An 18,733-nucleotide genomic window follows, 5' to 3' on the forward strand; every position below is an offset into this window, starting at 1 on the left:
TAAGCTTAAAAAAAATACTATTCCATTGGGGGGGTAATTAGGTTTATTTATTATTATTTTTTTAATGGAGGTACTGGGGATTGAACCCAGGACCTTGTGCATGCTAAGCACACTCTACCACTGAGCTGTACTCTCCCCTAGAAAAATTTTTATCTCAGGATCCCTTTATACTCTTGGAAATTACTGAGGGTCCCAAAGAGATTTTATGTGAGTTATACCTATTGGTACATACCATACTGGAAATGAAAACTGAGAAACTTAAAAAAAATTGATCTATTAATCCATTTAAAAATAACAATAATATATCTACTAGACATCAATATAAATAACACATTTTTATGAAAAATAATAATATTTCCCCCAAATTTCTTGAGAAGAGCAACACCATTTCTGTGCCTTCATAAATATCTTTGGTGTCTGCTTTAACAGACACCAGGTGGATTCTCATATATGCTTCTGTATTGAATCCACTGATGTTTTAGTTAAAAAATATGATGAAAACCTGGCTTCACATCAGATTTGTAGTTTAAAAAGAAAGAAATATTTCGATACCCTTTTCAGGTACTTGACAATCCTTTTTTAAACTACATCAAAACTTGAAAAGTGGTAGATTCTTTAAAAAATTTTTTTAAACTGAAGTATAGTTGATTTACAGTATTTTTTTGATTTACAATATTATATTAGTTTCAGGTATACAACATAGTGATTCAAAAGTTTTAGATTATACTCCATTTAAAGTTATTATAAAATATTGGCTACATTACCTGCACTGTATAATAAACCCTTGGAGCTTGTTTGTTTTGTAGATAGTAGTTTGTACCTCATAATCCGCTCCCCCATCCTGCCCCTCCCCCTTCCCTCTGCCCACTGTTAACCACTGTATCTGTGAGCCTGTTTCCGTTTTGTCATATTCATTTGCTTATTTTTTAGATTCCACATACAAGTGATAATATACAGTATTTGTCTTTTTCTGTCTGACTTATTTCGCTAAGCATAATACCCTCTAGGTCCATCAGTATTGTTGCAAATGGCAAAATTTCATTCTTTTTTATAGCTGAGTAGTATGCCATTGAATGCGCGTGCGCATGCGTGTGTGTGTCTGTGTGTGTGTGTGTGTGTGTGTGTGTGTGTTGATGGATACCTTAGGTTGCTTTCACACCTTGGCTATCATAAATAGTGCTGCTATGCACACTGAGGTATATGTATTCAAATTAGTGTTTTCTTTTTCTTCAGGTATACACCCAGGAGTGGAACTGCTGGATCGTATGGTAGTTCTATTTTAAGTTTTTAGAGAAAAAGTGGTCAATTCTAAAAGATTGAGTACAATGCGGACTCTGAAATCTTATTAATGAACTTCTGATGCTATGCTACATTAAAACCCACTGGTCGGTTGTGCTTTGCCTGGGATGCAGAAAGTTGGAGTGTTGCTCTTACATTAACCATGAGGAAAAAATTAACAGGAAAATCACTTTTCTTGAACTCATCAGAGAGATGAAGGCAACCAAGTATCTTGAAATCCAAGAAGAGACGAGGACACCTGAGGATTGTCCCATGTGCAGCAGAGCCTCAGAGGAAGATGGGGATGTTATTCAAGTAGACAGGAAGGACTCAATGGTTTTTTTAAATTGCTAGGTGCCAAACGTGGGGCTGGTGCAACAGCAGAGAACCTCTGGGAACTGTGCACTTGACAGTTTGCATCCCTCTCAGGCTCCTTCCCAAGGCCTCTACTGGGTGCTTGTGAGAAAACCTGCAGACAGAGGGGGAGACCAGAAGGAGACTCCCTTAGTGACACAGATGTGGAGGCAGGGACTGACGGGCACTGCAGGAAAGGCATGAAGCCCTGATAACCCTCACCCTTGCTCGAACCCACCTCTCAAAGGCCTTAAACCTCTGAGTGAGGGGTAGTTCTGGCAAATTTCTGATGTGGGTCCTAAGGACAGGACAAGAGAACAGAGCCTTTCACCACCTCTGAAGCAACAATTCTGGACCACGGGCAAGCTGTGCTGCAATGCTCATTCACGGAGAACAGCACACTGGGGGACAGTAAGGAGGCTTCCAGGGCAAGGAAACTAACTTATAGGTGCTCTAAAGCAGGGCAGGAGGGATGGAAAGGAGGGGAGCTGACGGAAAAGCCACAGGAAGCTGAGAAATGCCTGGATGCCTAAGATGAGGAACATGGATATTCCAATGGGTTACATCGTAATCAGCAGCAGCGTTATTGCCATTTAAGCTGTGCCTGACACTGTGCTCAATGTTCTTAAATAGTTAACTCTGATCCCCACCACCCTGAAGTAGGTATTTTCATCTCCATGTCACAGATGAAGAAACTGAGGCTCAGAGAAGTTAAATAACTTGTCTTAGATCACACAGATTGAGAGTGGCATAAGCCAAAACTTAAATTCAAAGCTCAGGTGTTTTCATTTGACCAGGCTGCCATCTAATGTTACATTAGGGACAGTGTCTAATTCCTCCAATCTTTAGAGAATACAAATAAAACGCTCAGTCCTGTACAGAGAGGAGAGAGAAGATAGCTGTTTGGATTCCTTACAGGTTGTCTAAAAATGAGACATCTTAGAGGACAAGTGGCAAAAGATTCCAAGATGCAGGAGACATGCCCAGAATCACTATAAAGGCTAATGTGCAATAAACAAGGTGAAATATGGTGACAAGACTGAACTCAGTCCCTACAGTGCTAAATAATGAAACTTCTCTGTGATCCTGTGCCGTAACTATCATCAACAGCTCGAGAAGTAGGCAAAACTGAACATCCACCTGGATGCAACTTGCCAAATAAAGAAAGGCAAGCCAACCCTGACCTCTGTACCAGATGTAAGAAATCCAGGTTGAGGGATGGCGGAGTGCCCCAATCAAAACCAGGGACCCTGTTCCCCTGCAAGAGACTGAACTACCACCCGAATGGAGCACCGCCCCAGAGTCTCAGGGCTTTCTGCACTTCCAGGTCATTCTCACACCTTAGCAATTTCTCAAGTTTTTGTGTTATCTGCAGACAGACTGAAAAATATAATTCAAAACTATTAAAAAGAAACCAAAAAATGCCTAACCTTTCTCAGACACTAATGGGAAAATCTGAGCCTAAAGGGTCAATTGCTTTAGATTTAGTATGTTTCAGTAGGATGAAGCAAGTGACAGTTGCCTCCCCTCTACCCCAAACTATTTATGGTCCCTTTACTACTAACTGCCATTTACTGTCTTCCATCAAAAGGCTTCATATTCCTCCCAAAGAGAGGATGAGAGAAAGGCTATATCTGAAATGACGGAGGGGAAGAAGTTGAGCCATCCTGCCAGAGAGTGGACAACAGTAAATTCATGATCCCACATGATGAATGTCTGGGCTGTACTGTGAGGCCCACCGCCTACCTTGCTCAGGGCCCCAGAGAGCACAATTACTTTTGCTCTAAGGCCTCAGTTAGATGATGTGCTGGTTTTGAGGGTGAAAAACAAGGAACGCTTTCTCCCTGGAAGGTAACCTGCTTTGCTGACTTAGTTAATAAATCTTTATCATGATGTCTCCATGTAAAGAGAAGGAGGCAAATATGATGAACCTCCCTTTCTGAGGGAAACGAAGACATGGAAAAATTAAGAAACATAGCCCTGGAAAGATACTGAGGGCAGGAGAAAAATCCTTTGTCCCCTGAGCCTGGAGCCTGGTACTAAAATGAGGATAAGAAAGAGAAGAATGAACAGTCTAGAACAGAATGCCACATGGCTCTGAACCTGGCCTGGTCAACTTTTTCATCAGCAACATGAATGAAGACGTAGAAAGCAGCATGTCTGGCAGATCTGCTCATGATACATGAAGGTCATCTGGATCCCGAAGGGTCTCAGCAGCCTGGGACAACCCAGCAGTGCTGGCAAGGTGAATCCGGGGGAGACACATCAAGTCTGGCATTTGAGTTCAAAGACTCCCTTAAACAAACAGAAAAGGGAAGGGCTTAAAAGCAGTTTGGATGAAAAAATATTGCAGATATTGCGAACTGTTGGCTCACAAACATATTTTGTTTGGCCTTTGCAGTATTTGTGAAAGACACTAAGCCAACGTTTAAAAATTGGGAGAGTCTCATAAAAATCCGGATTTCCGGCTGCTCTTAAAAAACTGACAGCTCTGGCAATGCCATGTCTGCGTTCAGAAATGACAGCAGTTGCTTAGGAATGAGTCGCTGCTGTCCCCCTTAGACAGGGGTCCACTCCCCCAATGGAGTCACACAGACCAGGCTGGACTGGCTACCTCCTTAGCTCTGTGGGCATCTGTCTGCATCTCTTGACCTGGGTGTTTCAGCTAACTGCTAGCTTAACAGAGGCCAACAGCTGCCAAAAACTTCACCCAATCCATGGTAAGGGGAGAACAGCGTCCAGATCAGTGGCCCTTAACTTCTGAAGAGTCGCAGACTTGTCAGAGAACATAAAAAAAAATCATGGCGTCTTCTCTCCAGACACACGTCTATCCGTACAAAAATTTACAATTAATTTCTGGCTGTTGACAGACAGACTCCTGAACTCCCAGTTTCCAAGTTAGCAAGCCCTGTCCAGAACAAGGAGAGAAACTGTCCCACTGTGTGTTCACACAGCATGTCTACTTCTTGCCAGGAGGTGTGCTGGCAACCAGGATGATAAAGTGTCTGGAAATCGTATCATACAGCTGAAGAAACTAAGAATGGCTAGCCTAGGGAAAGGAACACTGGGAAAGGAACAGAATACCCACTTTTAATTTTAGAAGCTACCACAAGGAAAAGGGGTTAGGCTTTACCTGCCCAGCTGGCAGAACTAAGATCTACGAGAAGTTACAATGAGGTCTCTTTTACTATTTCAGTTCAGTGTAAGAAAGAAGTTTCTTATAATTAAAGCTGCACAAAACTAGAGCAGATGGTCCTGTGGCACAGCAGAGTAGTGAGTTCCCCCACTGCCACAAGCATCCAAGCAGAAGCAGGATAATGGATTGTCAGAGATGTCACAGAAATGCTTCCCGAACTGGGTGGCAGGCTGTTCCACAAGTATCTAAAGCTTCTTCCAAATCTAAGTTTTGGTGGGCAGAGCTGAAGATAGCACTAATAATTTCCATCCCCTTCCAAACCTTAGTCCAGCTCTGATGTGGCAGTTACATCGGAGCCAAGCTCCACTCAAGAGACGGAAGGAAGCCCAGTAACTGATCCTCCCCGCGATTCTCGGTGGGCTCACCAGGATGTGGTCGAGGTGTGGCCACTCTTGCAATCTCACACGCCAACTTTTTCCTCTTCTAACCCACTCCTCTATTTACCTCTCTCTACCTGCCTTCAACAGTCCATTTTAATTCTTGGGAGGCTAAGTTTCGTAGCGTATCAGTTCATGTACTTCCTGAATTGACTCATCTTCCCCACAAAGTTTCAAACATGTGGGCATTTAACTACAGCTTATGCCTGATGACTTCAACAGATAAAAATGGGGGAGAATTCTGTGCTGTATTAACTTCGTATGAGCTTCACAGTCTGGTTAGAAGAGGTCACAGACTGGACCACTTCAAGTCTGCCCATGGAGGAGGTGGTCAACACTGAAGGCTCTCTGTAATGTGCAACAGAGCGCTAACCAGGGAGCTGGTATTCCAGGACTTTCAAGAAACGAAAGAAACTGCTTCACTGTGTCTTCAATTTCTAAATCACTCCCTGCCCACAAATAATTTTCGAGTCAGAAACACTGCTTCCCCAAAAGAACTTTGCTGTTACAGACATCCTTTAAGACACCATGAATGTGAAACACTTTCCCCTTCTTTACACAGATTACACAGCATATCTGTTCTGGCTGCACATAATCAAGATGAAAATGTCTAAAAGGAAAATTTCCTTTTGTCCACATTACTGCTCTCCTCCTGAGTGTTTCCTCCTCACCAGCTTCGGAAACAAGTTCTGAAAGCAAACTTTCCCTCCATTCCAGGGAAGAGGGGAACCTGGGGCCTCTTGACCTATAAAACTCACTATTTTGGAACATCCATCATTCTCCCAAGCCTGTGCCAGTCAAATAGAGTCTCTCTTCAGCAAGACGCTGGCCAGCTGGGGCCGGACAGCAAGGCTTCCACCCCTAGGAGCCGACACAGATAGGGCTCAAAAGCTCCCTGGAAAAAAAAGGCTCTACTTCAGCTTGCATTACAAACTGTTGGAAAAGACAGATGGAGGGGATGACAGGAAAAGCAATTACTTCTTCTGGGCTTCCTTTCTGTCTGGATTCTAAGGAGACGAATACAAAATTCCATCACAGATTGAAATGCTATCTAAACATTCTTGAAAATGTGGTCTTGCTCTCTGAAATATGACCTGCTTTGCTGCAGCAACCTGTAACTTATTAATATGGGAAGGTGGAGAGGGCGGACATTCCTGCAGGCTGTCTAATTCTGGGCCTGACTCCCCAGTATTGCTCGTTTGTGACCAGAGCTTAGAACATAAATAACTAAAAGATATATTATCTACAGAGCATGACCCAACAGAAAGTCCTGATGAAGCATTCACTTCATTTTCCCATTCTTGGGTTTTTAAATACCTGGGACACTCTGAAGTGTTTCCAGGTTTCTAGTGAGTCGTTCTAAATATAGGCAGAAACACACTCAACAGTAGTGTTATTATTTCAAATGGTAGTTAAGTTGGGACTAGTCATACACAAATCAAGCTTTAAACAACTTTAAAGGGACACACACATTGGTCAAAATGATGTTTTATGGTAAAGGGCTTTAAGTTATTTATAATTAATAAATAATCTCCCACAGACCAAATATTCAATATGCCTGAATAAAATGTTATTGCAGGTGGACTGTGTGTTCTGAGATATGCCAAGATGACGAAGATACAGTTTTTGCCTCAAGGAGCTCACACACTACTCAATGGGATAAGATGCGTACACTGGGGAGTCAAAAGAGATCACGGAAGCCAAGTGAAAAGCACGCGCACAGGGCAGTGGGAGTTTGTGGGCAGAAAGACTGTATATCTAACTGATGGATGCTGGGAGCAATTTTCTCATCTGTAAAATGAGAGGAGTGGACCAGATGAGTTCCAAGTCCCTTCTGGTTCTAAAATTCTCATTCCTTTAGTGTATCTAGTTGAGCTGAGTAGAAAAATTCACAGAAGAAGTAGTATTTGAGCTGAGCAAGATTTTGAAATGAAGAAAAAGAGGAGAGTGAGCATTTTAGGCAGAAAGAAGAACATAAGCACAGGTCCAGAATGCTGGCGGAGCACCGGGCTCTTGGGGTGGCAGGATCACAGCAGGGGGCAGAACCAGAAAGGGAGACTCAGGCCTTGACTGTCATGCAAAGGGACTTGGATTTAAGCTGGCAGACAGAGGCCACTGGGGTTTCTGAAGAGGTAGACGACATGACCAGACAGAGTAGGAAAGTGAAAGAGCAACATGAGGCTGGAGTGCTGGCAGACTACCCTGTTACCCTATCATGTCTAAGGGCCCCAAGTACATGGGCTTCACCTGCCAGAGAAACGATGCTTCATGGGAGAAACCTAAACAGACAAAGCAATAAGGACTAAGAACCAGGCAAGGATCAGGAAATGGGAACCATTTTAGGAAACTAATATGTCTCTACACAAACACTGATGATGACAACAAGGAGGAAGGCAGACAACTTACAAACACGCCAATGGAAGATAATGAGTAGGAGGAAAAAGAAAGTCATAAAAGGTAGGAAAAACAGAGAGATGGATAAAACTGAAAATGTAAGAGAAAAAGAGACTCATAACAGCTGGGAGCTACTAGAGGAAGTAGCAGTAGGAGTGATCAGAGGATTACACGCTGTACTCTCCAAATCTGGGCAGCATAATGAATGTTTTAAGAAATTCGCTGTACTAAAAAATGTCAAAGAAGACAAAACAACCGAATTGAAAGGCGCACATCTGACCTAACTGAATCAGCATTGAGCGCAGTGAACTGGACACTGTCTAAGAAGACGACTAGACCAGGCACACTCAGTATTTCTGTTAAGATGGTAACTTCTGAAATACAATGCTTTTTATTAAGATTTATTTAATTATTTACTTTTAACAGGGGGACTGGGGATTGAGCCCAGGACTGGTGCATGATAACCATGTGCTCCACCACTGAGCTATGCCCTCCCCCTGAAACACAATGCTGAAACAGAAGACTAGAATCCAAATGAAAAGGAACATGGTAAACAGATAACATCCAGCCCCTCAATTACTGGAGAATACCTCTTCCCCATATACTTCTCCCTTCATTCCCTTCCAACAGCCCTTCTTAGCCAGACCCAAAATGAACTAAAAAACTTTGGAATCAATCTACAGTTACCTGCTTGGTGACAAAACTAGGTATGAAGAATTATAGCTGTATTGAGCTACTATTATCTTTTTTTGGGGCAATATATCAACTTCATTTCCATCTTGCTTTTTTTATTTTTTATTTTTATTTTTTTAATATTTTATTTATTATTGTATTATTGAATTATTTTTCATTTTGCAGGGGCAGAGGGGAGGTAACTAGGTTTGTTTGTTTTTGGAGGAGGTACTGGGGATGGAATCTAGGGCCTTATGCATGCAAAGCATACACTCTACCCCTTGAGCTATACCCTCCCCCACCATCTTGCTTTTTAAAAAAAAATGTTAAGGTAAAATGCACACAACATAAAATTTACCACCTTAGCCATTTTTTATTGTACAGTTTCACTGACACCATTGTGCAACCATCACCACCATCTACCCCCTTATTAATTTTTCTTACCTTGTAAAACTGAATCACTATACCTTCCAACAGTAACCCATTCTCCCTCAGCCCCTGGCCAACTACCGTCATACTTTGTCTTTATGATTTTCACTACTCTAAGTATCTCGTATAAGTGGAATCATCTGGTATTTGGGTTTTTTGTGTGTGCCTGGACTATTTCATTTAGCATAATGTCCTCAAGGTTCATCCGTGATGCAGCATAATGCAGAATTTCCTTCCTTTTTAAGGCTGAGTAATATTCCACTGTATATATAGAGCACATTTTGCTTATCCATTCACTGTCAATGGACACTTGGGTCGCCTCCATGTTTTGGCTATTGTGAATAGTGCTGCTATGAACATGGGGGTGCAGATAACACTTCAAGACCCTGCTTTCAATTCTCTTGGGTACAGTCCCAGAAGCAGAATTGCTGGATTTCATGCTCATTCTGTTTTTCAATTTTTTGAGGAACCACTACACTGTTTTACACAGCAACCGTGCTGTTTTACATTCCCACCAACAGTGCACAAGCGTTTCCATTTCTTTATGCTTGTTTGTTTTTTAACAGCAGTCATCCTAATGGGTGTGAGGTGGTTTTTGATTTGCACTTTCCTAATGATCAGTGATACTGAACATCTTTTCATGCGTTTATTGGCCATTCATATATATCTTCTTTGGAGAAATGTCTATGTAAGTCCTTTGCTCACTTTTTTAACCAGGTTGTTTGCCTTTTTGTTGTTGAATTTTAGGCGTTCTTCATATTTTCTGCATATTAAACCCTTACCAGATATACGATCTGCAAATTTTTCTCCTATTCTGTTGCCATTTTACTGTTGATTGTGTCTTTAGATACACAGGTTACAGCTGTCTTTGCAGCAACAAAAATACTACTGAAATCCCAACAATTTAGCTGATAAATGAAAGCAGCGAACTGGTTTAGCAAGAGTTACACAAAATAAAGGAGGGCACAGAGACGTCTGACACTAAGAAGAAAGACAAGGAAACTTCGGTTTTCTCATTTCTGTGTGCACTTCACCCTGGCCCTGGGTGAGCTATGTTACAATACATGTTTTTGCTCCCAGGGACGCTGGGTGACAGTTCATGGCTGGTGTGGGTGGCCCATCCTGCTACCAGCGAGATAAGTCATGCCAGTTTTCTGCTGTGTATGGGGCAGATCAGTATGAAAGTGCTCTGTAAGCAGGCAGATGAACATTTTGGCCCCTTGGTTGTGGGACCCTGAAGAAATCACGGGATATAGTAAACATGGAGGAGTAAGTCACTTACCTGCCTGCCATCCTGCCCCACATTTGTCTGACCTCTTACGACAGTTCGAATATTGTCATCCAGTCTCCTAGCAAAAACATTAAAAGACGCAGATCATTAAAATAATCTCGATCCTAGGTTGGCTAAAAGAAAAAAAGTTAGTAACTTATCCACCAACTTCTGCAGATTGCAGCTACTTGCTCAGAAAAATATCAAACCAGTTTGAATGACAGAAGAAAGACTGAGACCCTGGACCCCAGCGAGGAGGCAGCAACAGTGGTACAGGAAGCCAAGCCCAGCACAGGCTAATGAGTCACCTTTTTTTTTTTTTAAAGGCTATTTTCACTTAATGGTCAGAGCTGTTCAAAAGGGCCAATATAACTTTTAGTATTTTTCATGGAGCAAACCAGAAATGACAAAGTTGCTGAAACTTTATGGGAACAAGCCAGAGAATTAAAATTATCTCACACAAAATCCTTCCTCAGTAACTTCCTCAGGAAACTTAAAAGGGATGAGGAGCCTGGTGACACATGAAATTGGTGCTTCGCCTCCTGATGGTGCAATCTGTGTAGGAGACAGATCTGTGGCCTCCGATTCCTTTCTCCTGCAGCTTAACAGGGATCATTTAATGGCATCTCAACCAGAGAAACTCACATGAGTCAATTTTTTTTTGAGTGTATATCTATATAATTGCCTTTGTTAATACCACTTTCATTCTTTTCAAAAGATAACTTTACAGTCAGCACAAAGGTAGGACTTTATATGCATCCTAGTTAATCCTCTGAAATGAAATGAAAATTTCATTTTTCATTTGAAGAATTCATTAAAGGTATGGTGGGAGAAAGCTGAAAATAACTGGCTCGCAACTGACTTATAGATCATCAGGGAATTTTCATTCTCTGTGCAAAGTCCACCAAAACAACAAACAGGCGTCTTTGCACTTCTTAAGGCATCCAACTGAACAAAATATTAATGGCAGAGATCTTCACCTAGAAACTCAAAGGTTTTCAGGGAAAAAAAAGAAATCATCTCCTGAATTCAAACTGAAGGCTTCTGTTCATCAAAAAAAAAAATATATATATACACACACACAAATAAATATAAATATATATACATATACTGTATATGTTTATTTGTAAGCAATATAATGTGTATGTGCAGTCGAACTGTAATAATTCTACCTAATAAAACTAAAAAAGGAAAAAAAACCTAAAAAAACTATATTTAAAGAAATGGTATCAACCATTATAATAATAATTACAATGAATAAACTTTGACTATGTATCCACCATGTGTCAAAACTGGGAATTTAGACATGGATAAACCAGAATGAGGCTATTTGGCAGGAAAGACATTTGATGCCATCCTAGACATCCTAAATTAATCACCATGTTTAATTCTGAGACACCACTCATGCCAACCAGCAGATCTGATCACACTGTTAGCTGATATGTGGCCAAGGAATACACATATAAGCCCATCTTCCTATCTAAGCATTGGGAATACCACCCCCCTCCAAAAAGAAAGTAACTCTGCTAGGGAAATGAAGCCATTAAAAATACAGCAGAAATAATTTTGCTTCCCTCCATAATCAACTGTTTTGAATAGTCTGTTACAGATTCCTTCCTTCTTTTATAGATAATTGAAGATTGATCAAAGAATCGAGTTCTTTACCACAAAGCTCAGGAAACCCAGATAAAAGAACTATTTTATTTAAAAAAAAATTCCATCTCTGGCAAACTTGAGATTCCAGTGTTCTCATAGATGTGTGATCCAGAATGTGATTAACTAAACGATGAGCATATTTTCATTAATTATTAATAATCACATGGTGCTATACTTACCCTATTTTCAGTCTAATTTTGTTCACAACTTCATCGATGTTTGCCAGAGACTACAATAAAGAAGAAAAAGAGTCAGTTATTATTTCACTTCTTGGAATTCCTCTTCCACAGGGGAATGATGAGCTGTAACAACTATTCATGATATCTCAAAAAAATTATTCATACAGTGTGATACAACTTTTACTTTAAAAAAAAAGTATAGCAGTAGTGGGCAACTACTGCAAAATCCAGCTGGAAATCTATTTTTTGTAAATAAAGTTTTATTGGAAAACAGCCATACTCATTCATTTACATATTATCTACAATACCTTTGAGCTACAGAGACAGAGTTGAGTAGTTTCAACAGAGACTGAATAACCCACAAAGCCTAAAATTAGTATCTGGCCCTTTACAGGAAATTTGCTGACTCCTAGTATATAGGATTGTGACAAATTCAAATGACAAAATACTCAAGAGACAAAAATGAATAAATGATTACAAGACACAACAAAATGGATCCATCTTACTAATGTTGAACACATACGCAAACCAGACACGAGCGTATACTGCACGACAGCATTTATACAGTTCAAAAGTGAGTGAAACTATTCTCGTGTTAGAAGGCAGGGTAAGGGTTAACTTTGAGGGTGGGTAGTGACTATGAGAGTCAAGAAGGGGCTATGAGAAGAGGTTTTTTGAATGTTTTATTTCTTGGTCTGGGTGGTGGTGACACGGCTGCATTCATTCAGTGAAAATTCATCAAGTTATACACGTAAGATCTGTGTACTCTTCTACATTATGTTAAACATCAATAAACAAATAAATCTTTTTTTTAAGTGTCCAGATCCATTAGAAAAAAGTTTGAAAGGATACAACACTAGCAGCTGGAGTCTAGACCAGCAGCTGGCACCTATGAAATCAGCAGCAGTAGTTGTAATCTATGAAAAGGAGAGATTTTAAGTTTTTCTTTTTTGTCTATGAGAATTTTCTAATTGCTTTATATTGACAATGCATTGCAATTATGATAAAGTTATTTCCATTTTTAAGACAACAGTAAAAACAGTCTATTAACCAATTTAGAGAGCAGAAAAGTGAGGAAAGGGTGCCCCCTACTGGAATAGAGATGGTACAATTTTATAGCACCATTTTAACTAAAGTTTTCAAAATACAATTTTGTAAGTCCTCTTTCCCTCTCCCTCAATAGATCTTTTATCTCAGAAAGAATTGGGGGTGATGCAGGGATTGTGCTTATAAATTGTTACTGGCAACTTTTGCTGGCAGGAAGAGGCCAGGAGCCTGCCAGGGGCAGGTCTGGTAAGAGAACCAGGTCACATAAAACAAGAGGAAATCTTGCCATTTGCGACAACATGGATGAAACTTGAGGGTATTGTGCTAAGTGAAATAAGCCAGAAGGAGAAACATAAATACCACATGATTTCAGTCATATGTAAAACATAAAAAAATAAACAAACAAAAAGCCAAAATAAATGAACAAGCCAAACAAAAATGCATACATAGATACAGAGAACAGAGTTGTAGTTACCAGAGGGAGCAGGAGGGGGACGAAATAAGTAAAGGGGATGAACTATATAGAGAAACTAAATGTGGTGGTGAGCATGCAAAGGACACAGAGAAGCAGGAAAAATAATGTTGCACACATGAAACTCACATGTTTTAAACCAACATTACATCAATAAACGAAATAAAAATTTAAAAAGCAATGAACTAAAACAACTATCTTAATATTATAGACTAAAATGTTTTCTTTGGGGGGAAAAAAATTAAGAGAGAACCAGGTCACAAGTGTCTGAGATGTTAGAGGGAGCCATTCACATCTCGTCTACTGTCCTGACAGAGCCAAAGATGACTCAGAATTTTCAGAAAGCCAAGAAAAGGTAAAGATGACTCTCAGTAAAGAGAAGTTATTTTGACCCGGGAATCCACTGCCACGTCTATCATTTCAAAACCAGACTGGGTGGAAACAGGAGCTGAGCTGTCGGAGGACCTGGGTTTGGCACAGCTCTGCCACTGTCGACTTGCTGACAGACCAGCGGGCAAGCTGTTGAACCTCTCTGAGTGTCTATTTGCTCCAGTGCAAAATGGACATACCAGTTCCTGCCTTGCCTATATCTGCTGGAACCCATTCTTAAGAAAAAGGGAGGGGGGTTTGGTATAAGAAAAAACTATTAAAAAAATTAACATTTGGGGAAACTGGCTGAAGAGTATCCATGAATTCTTTGTATTCTCACATTTTTTCTAAAAATGGGACATTATATCAAAAATTTAAAATTGTAATCTATTTAAAATTGGTAAGATATATACATGACTAAAAATTCAAAGTTAAAGGTAAATAGTGAAAAATAAGGCTTCCTCTCCCTCTGTCCTGCCCACCCCCTCAGTCTGCTCCCCAGAGGCGATGGCTCTGAGCCGTTTCTGTTGCACCTTCAAGGAGACTGTCTGGGTATTAAAAGCATGCCCTTCTGTATCAAAAGCACACTGTCCTTTTTTCACTTAATATAACCAGGAGGTGATTCCACATCAATCAATGTTGATTTTTGGTGGTACAGTAACCATTTCTTAAATTTAATACTCCTTAGACATGAAGGTTTTGCTTAAGCCGTAACAATTTTTCTAAGAACTCAAAATATTTATGACTTCAGACTTCCAACTGCATGTAGTTCAAAAGAGCAAAAACCTGGGAACGACTTACCCTGGAGGGAGGTGATCACCTGTCCTCTTTGAGAATCACTCATCTAGTTTAGTTGTAATGTGGCTGTACAGTTTTAATTTTATCACTTAAAAATGTCTGAATGATTGAAAAGTACTTCCTGATTCTAATGGCAATTCTTGCTGATTACAGAAAAGACATAAAAATCATCTGTACCCTCAGCTGAGTATAGTCACCATTAGCATTTTGGTATACTGTCTTCTACAGTTCCTTCTATGCAAATATTTGGCTTAAAAAAATTAAACTGAGATGATAAGCAATTTGGCATCTTATTTTTTTCACTTAGTAACACAGATCCAAGAGCATTTTGGAAGTCATTAAAGATTCTTTAGAAACAACTTCATATGATTCTTTTTTCAAAGTTCTAATTATAATAGTTTCATATTAGTTTGGATTTTTAATCTTTTTCTTTTGGGGGGAGGTAATTAGGTTTATTTATTTACTTTGAATTTTTTTAATGGAGGCACTGGGGATCGTTCCTAGGACTCTGTGAATGCTAAGCACGCACTCTACCACTGAGTGCGTATTAGTTTTCAGTAAGTGTCATCTAGATTCCCCTCATCAGAACTCTAATGAAAACATGACAAATGATCATCTGCAGTTTTCTACTAGGAGACTAGAAAGGTTTTCTAGATCATTACCAAACCTGGCTACTCTTCAGAATCACCCAGGGAACTCTTAAATACAGAAACCTGTGTTCTTCCCACCTGGACCTGGTGAGTGAGAGACATCTGGGATCTGTTCCAATCCACACGCCTACCTCCGGATAACCCCAAACACGCAAGCAGATGCCACTTAATAGAATGATATACACACCCTCCTCCTTAGAGTGACACTCAATTTATTCTTGATATACTGACATCTACTTTAAATATTTGAAACTCATAATTCACAAGTATTTACTGCATGTCCATGAGGTATATAGATGGGTTTGCCCAAGATCTAGCAATAGTTAAAAGAAACTGTAAATCATGCCACTACTTTCTCTTACCTTTGCATTAAGGTCCATGGAAATCTGGGTTGGAAAATGAACTGCTAAGTATAAATCTGGGATTGGGGACATAAAGGTAACCCTGTGTCACAAAATTTCTGAATTACCTAAGAAATTTCACTGTATGTTACCACGTACATGGCAGAGGAAGAGGTGAGAACCTGGTGGCTCCCTACTTATGTAATTTTCAAATCTAACCATTTGTTTGGTGACTCAGCAGTCTTGATAGGTTGGGGTAAATGAAGTATTTTCATGGCTAAAATTGCTATCTTTATACCAGTCGTTTCCAAATTTCTCTCTCTAGCTAATCCCTAGAATTCCTCTTTCACAGAAAATGATGAGCTCTAAAGCTTACCTGTGAAATCTCAAAAAGGACACACAGTAAGTACTATTTTTCCAACTTTATTTAAAGAATTAACATGTCCGCCAGAAAAAGTTGGGAAGGACATATGCCAAAATATTAACAATGATGGGGATTATGAGTTCCAGAATCAAATATCCTACTTCACATTTCTACCTGGATGACGCAGTTCAATAACTGAGCTGACACGCTCTTCTTCCTCACTCCTAGTATAGGGGAAAGGGGCCAGCACCCACCCAGTCTGCCAGGCTAGAAATCAAAGTTCAAAATCCTTCATTTGTCCTATAATGTGCAACTTAAATACCACCTCCGGGAAGCTTTTGGGGATCCCTCAGACTATTTGACTTCACGGTATTTAGCATGATTTGTGGCAGTGCTATCACATTCAAGGTGAGTACTCTCTCTCTGTGTCTCGTTATTCTCATAAAAAAATAAGCATGATAATAAAGTGGAGAATGCTTGGTGGCAGGGGGTGGGGGGGGCTGCTGCCTAACATTTACTAAATGTTAACTATTACTATAGTTGTAGCAGTTAGGAATTCTTTTAAGAGCAAGTAACGTGTCATAGTAATTATACAAACAAGTCACTGTAACTCCATAATCATTTCCTCATAATCTGTTAACGGTGTGATTATTAACTAAGAAGCTGGCCTGGAAGTTCTCTGTAGGACCTCGCTGCCTTGTTTACCCCTCTAGCCCTGAACTTCCTACAGAGATAGGCAGAGGAGGTGTTTGTGTTGAGTAAACGAGTGAATTTTAGATTCTTTGTCCCTTCCAGCATCGAATCCCATGACTTCCATCTCCTACGCAGCCCTCAGATCTTGCTCTCTCCATCCCAGTTCCCCGGGGCTCCTGTCGTCCCTTTTAAGTGGTCTCCTAACTGCTCTTCCTGCCCTCATTTCTGCCTCCCCCAGCTCCTCATCCACACTGCTGACAGATGGCATTTAAAAATCTGATCCAGTCACTACCATGCTGAGAGTCCTTCCAGGAACACTCCGAGCAGCAGTCTCCAGAGAAGGGGTGTGCATCCCTCACGGTGAGAAGAGAAAATTTGAAAACCTCTATATGTATTCTTCACTTAGAGAGCAAACACGCCTAACACCTGATCTATATGAGACTGGTACTAGGATTATGTACCTAATACATTGGACAGGGAGTGGGGGTGGATATGGGCTTAAACTTTAGCTCAGTGAAAATGAGTCCTGTGGAAAACAGATCACTGAGAGGCAGGTGGTCTCCAAACACTGGAGACCCCGGGCCCAGAGGACACAGCACCTTCAGGACCCTTGCTCTGCCAAGCCCTTTGGCCGCATCTCTGGTGAGGCTATGCTTCCTGTGCACACCCTGTGTTTCCCATCTCTGGGCCTTGGCCTTGTGTTGAGAATAACCTCCTTTCCCCTGTCATCCTGGAAGACTGACCGAGCAGGTCACTCTGCCTCAAACAGCATTCTGGAAGATGCCACATGCCCAGTTCCTTCACAGCACCAGGCCTCAGCTTAAAGGTGAGCACTGCAGGGAGAACTTCCCTGCCAACCAACTAAGGGAACGCCAGGGAACCCCCTCCCACCCCCTGCCATTGTGCTCCGTGACTGCACCTGCTTTTTATCACAGTATCAACCATACAACTCTGCGTTTATTTACTTGTTGATTTGCTTACTGTCTTCTTCCCCACACCAGACTCCACGAGACCTGGACCTTGCCGGTCACACTTACCATTGCTCCCCAGTTTCATAAGCAGTGCCTGGCACGTGGTGGACACTGAATAAATAATTGCTGAGTTTGATTAAGTGAATAAATCCTTGAAGATCTGGCAGAAAGGCTGCCTCTTCTCAGAGGTTTTAATTCTTCCAGGGAAGAACTGTTGTTTTGTATCTCTCTGAACCATTACTTACCTCTTGTACAGCATTCACCACTGCCTCTCCCAACTTAATCACATATAGGCAGACCTTGGAGATACTGTGGGTTCAGTTCCAGACCATCATAATAAAACACAGAACAAGTCACATGAATTGTTTGGTTTCCCAGCACATATAAAAGTGACATTTACACTATACTGTGGTCTGTTAAATGTGCAATAGCATTAGGTCTCAAAAAACAATGCATATACCTTAATTGAAAAATACTTCATTGCTAGGAAAAAAAAAAAACCTAACCATCATTCAGCAAAACAGGGTTGCCAAAAACTTCAATTTATTTTAAAAACACGTTATCCGTAAAGGATGACAAAGTGAAGCACAATAAATCGAGGTGTGTCTGAATACTTAAGGCACATGGACTGGGTCTTAGTCATCTCTGTATCCCCGGCGCTCAGCACAGTGACTGACAACATGTGACAGGTGCCCACTGAACTTTTCCTGAATTAATGAAAAACCAAGCAGAACTCTAGCTGATCCTCTCCCAACCCTGCTGCTTCTAATTCTACTTCTCACCTAAACACCCAAAAAACATACGGGAGAAGAACACTATAGGCAATTCACCCAGCAAAACAAAATGTCAAGTCTGAAATGTACATCTTGAAACAGTAGTAAAAGTAGCTTTCTAACTCCAGGTTTATCCTGCCCACCTCACTCCCATTTCCCCCTATTACATTAAAAAAATCCTTTCTTCTTCCTGATTTACTACAGAAAATCTGGGGGAGACTCTTTCAACCTGAGGGTTTAATTTCTAATAATATGCTCAATATACAAAGAATTCCACACAAACACAACAGCAGTATTCAGTATTCGCTAACTCCTCCCAGCCCAACTGGTTACAGTGGAGTCTGATTTGAATTTAACTCTCATTTGTTTATCGAGGCCCCTCAGATTATGTGGAATTGAAAGGGAGAAGGACCCTGTGCCCCTCCCACCTGCCTCTTGTTTATAGAAAAG

General features: G+C 40.7%; 1 protein-coding gene across 13 annotated transcripts in view; it reads right to left on the reverse strand.

The window, feature by feature from the left end:
* VPS53 (VPS53 subunit of GARP complex) overlaps positions 1 to 18,733 on the reverse strand; it is a 140,319-nt gene that overhangs the window by 104,137 nt on the left and 17,449 nt on the right. For 8 of the 13 annotated variants that reach the window (XM_072939079.1, XM_072939078.1, XM_072939075.1 and 5 more), the window contains 3 exons: positions 17,756 to 17,819; positions 11,806 to 11,855; positions 9,983 to 10,049 (listed from right to left, as the gene is read on the reverse strand). Coding sequence is in view for 1 of the 13 variants with exons in the window: in XM_006214426.4 (XP_006214488.2) it covers positions 9,983 to 10,049; positions 11,806 to 11,855 (117 nt within the window). In the remaining 12 variants the exon portion in view is untranslated. Of the gene's footprint in view, positions 1 to 3,735; positions 3,928 to 5,963; positions 6,020 to 9,982; positions 10,050 to 11,805; positions 11,856 to 17,755; positions 17,820 to 18,733 lie in introns of those variants that run through there. The other 5 variants (XR_012059705.1, XM_006214426.4, XM_072939073.1 and 2 more) reach the window with 4 other exon arrangements.

Source organism: Vicugna pacos, chromosome 16 (assembly GCF_048564905.1).
Source record: "Vicugna pacos chromosome 16, VicPac4, whole genome shotgun sequence".
Taxonomy (NCBI): Eukaryota; Metazoa; Chordata; class Mammalia; order Artiodactyla; family Camelidae; genus Vicugna; species Vicugna pacos.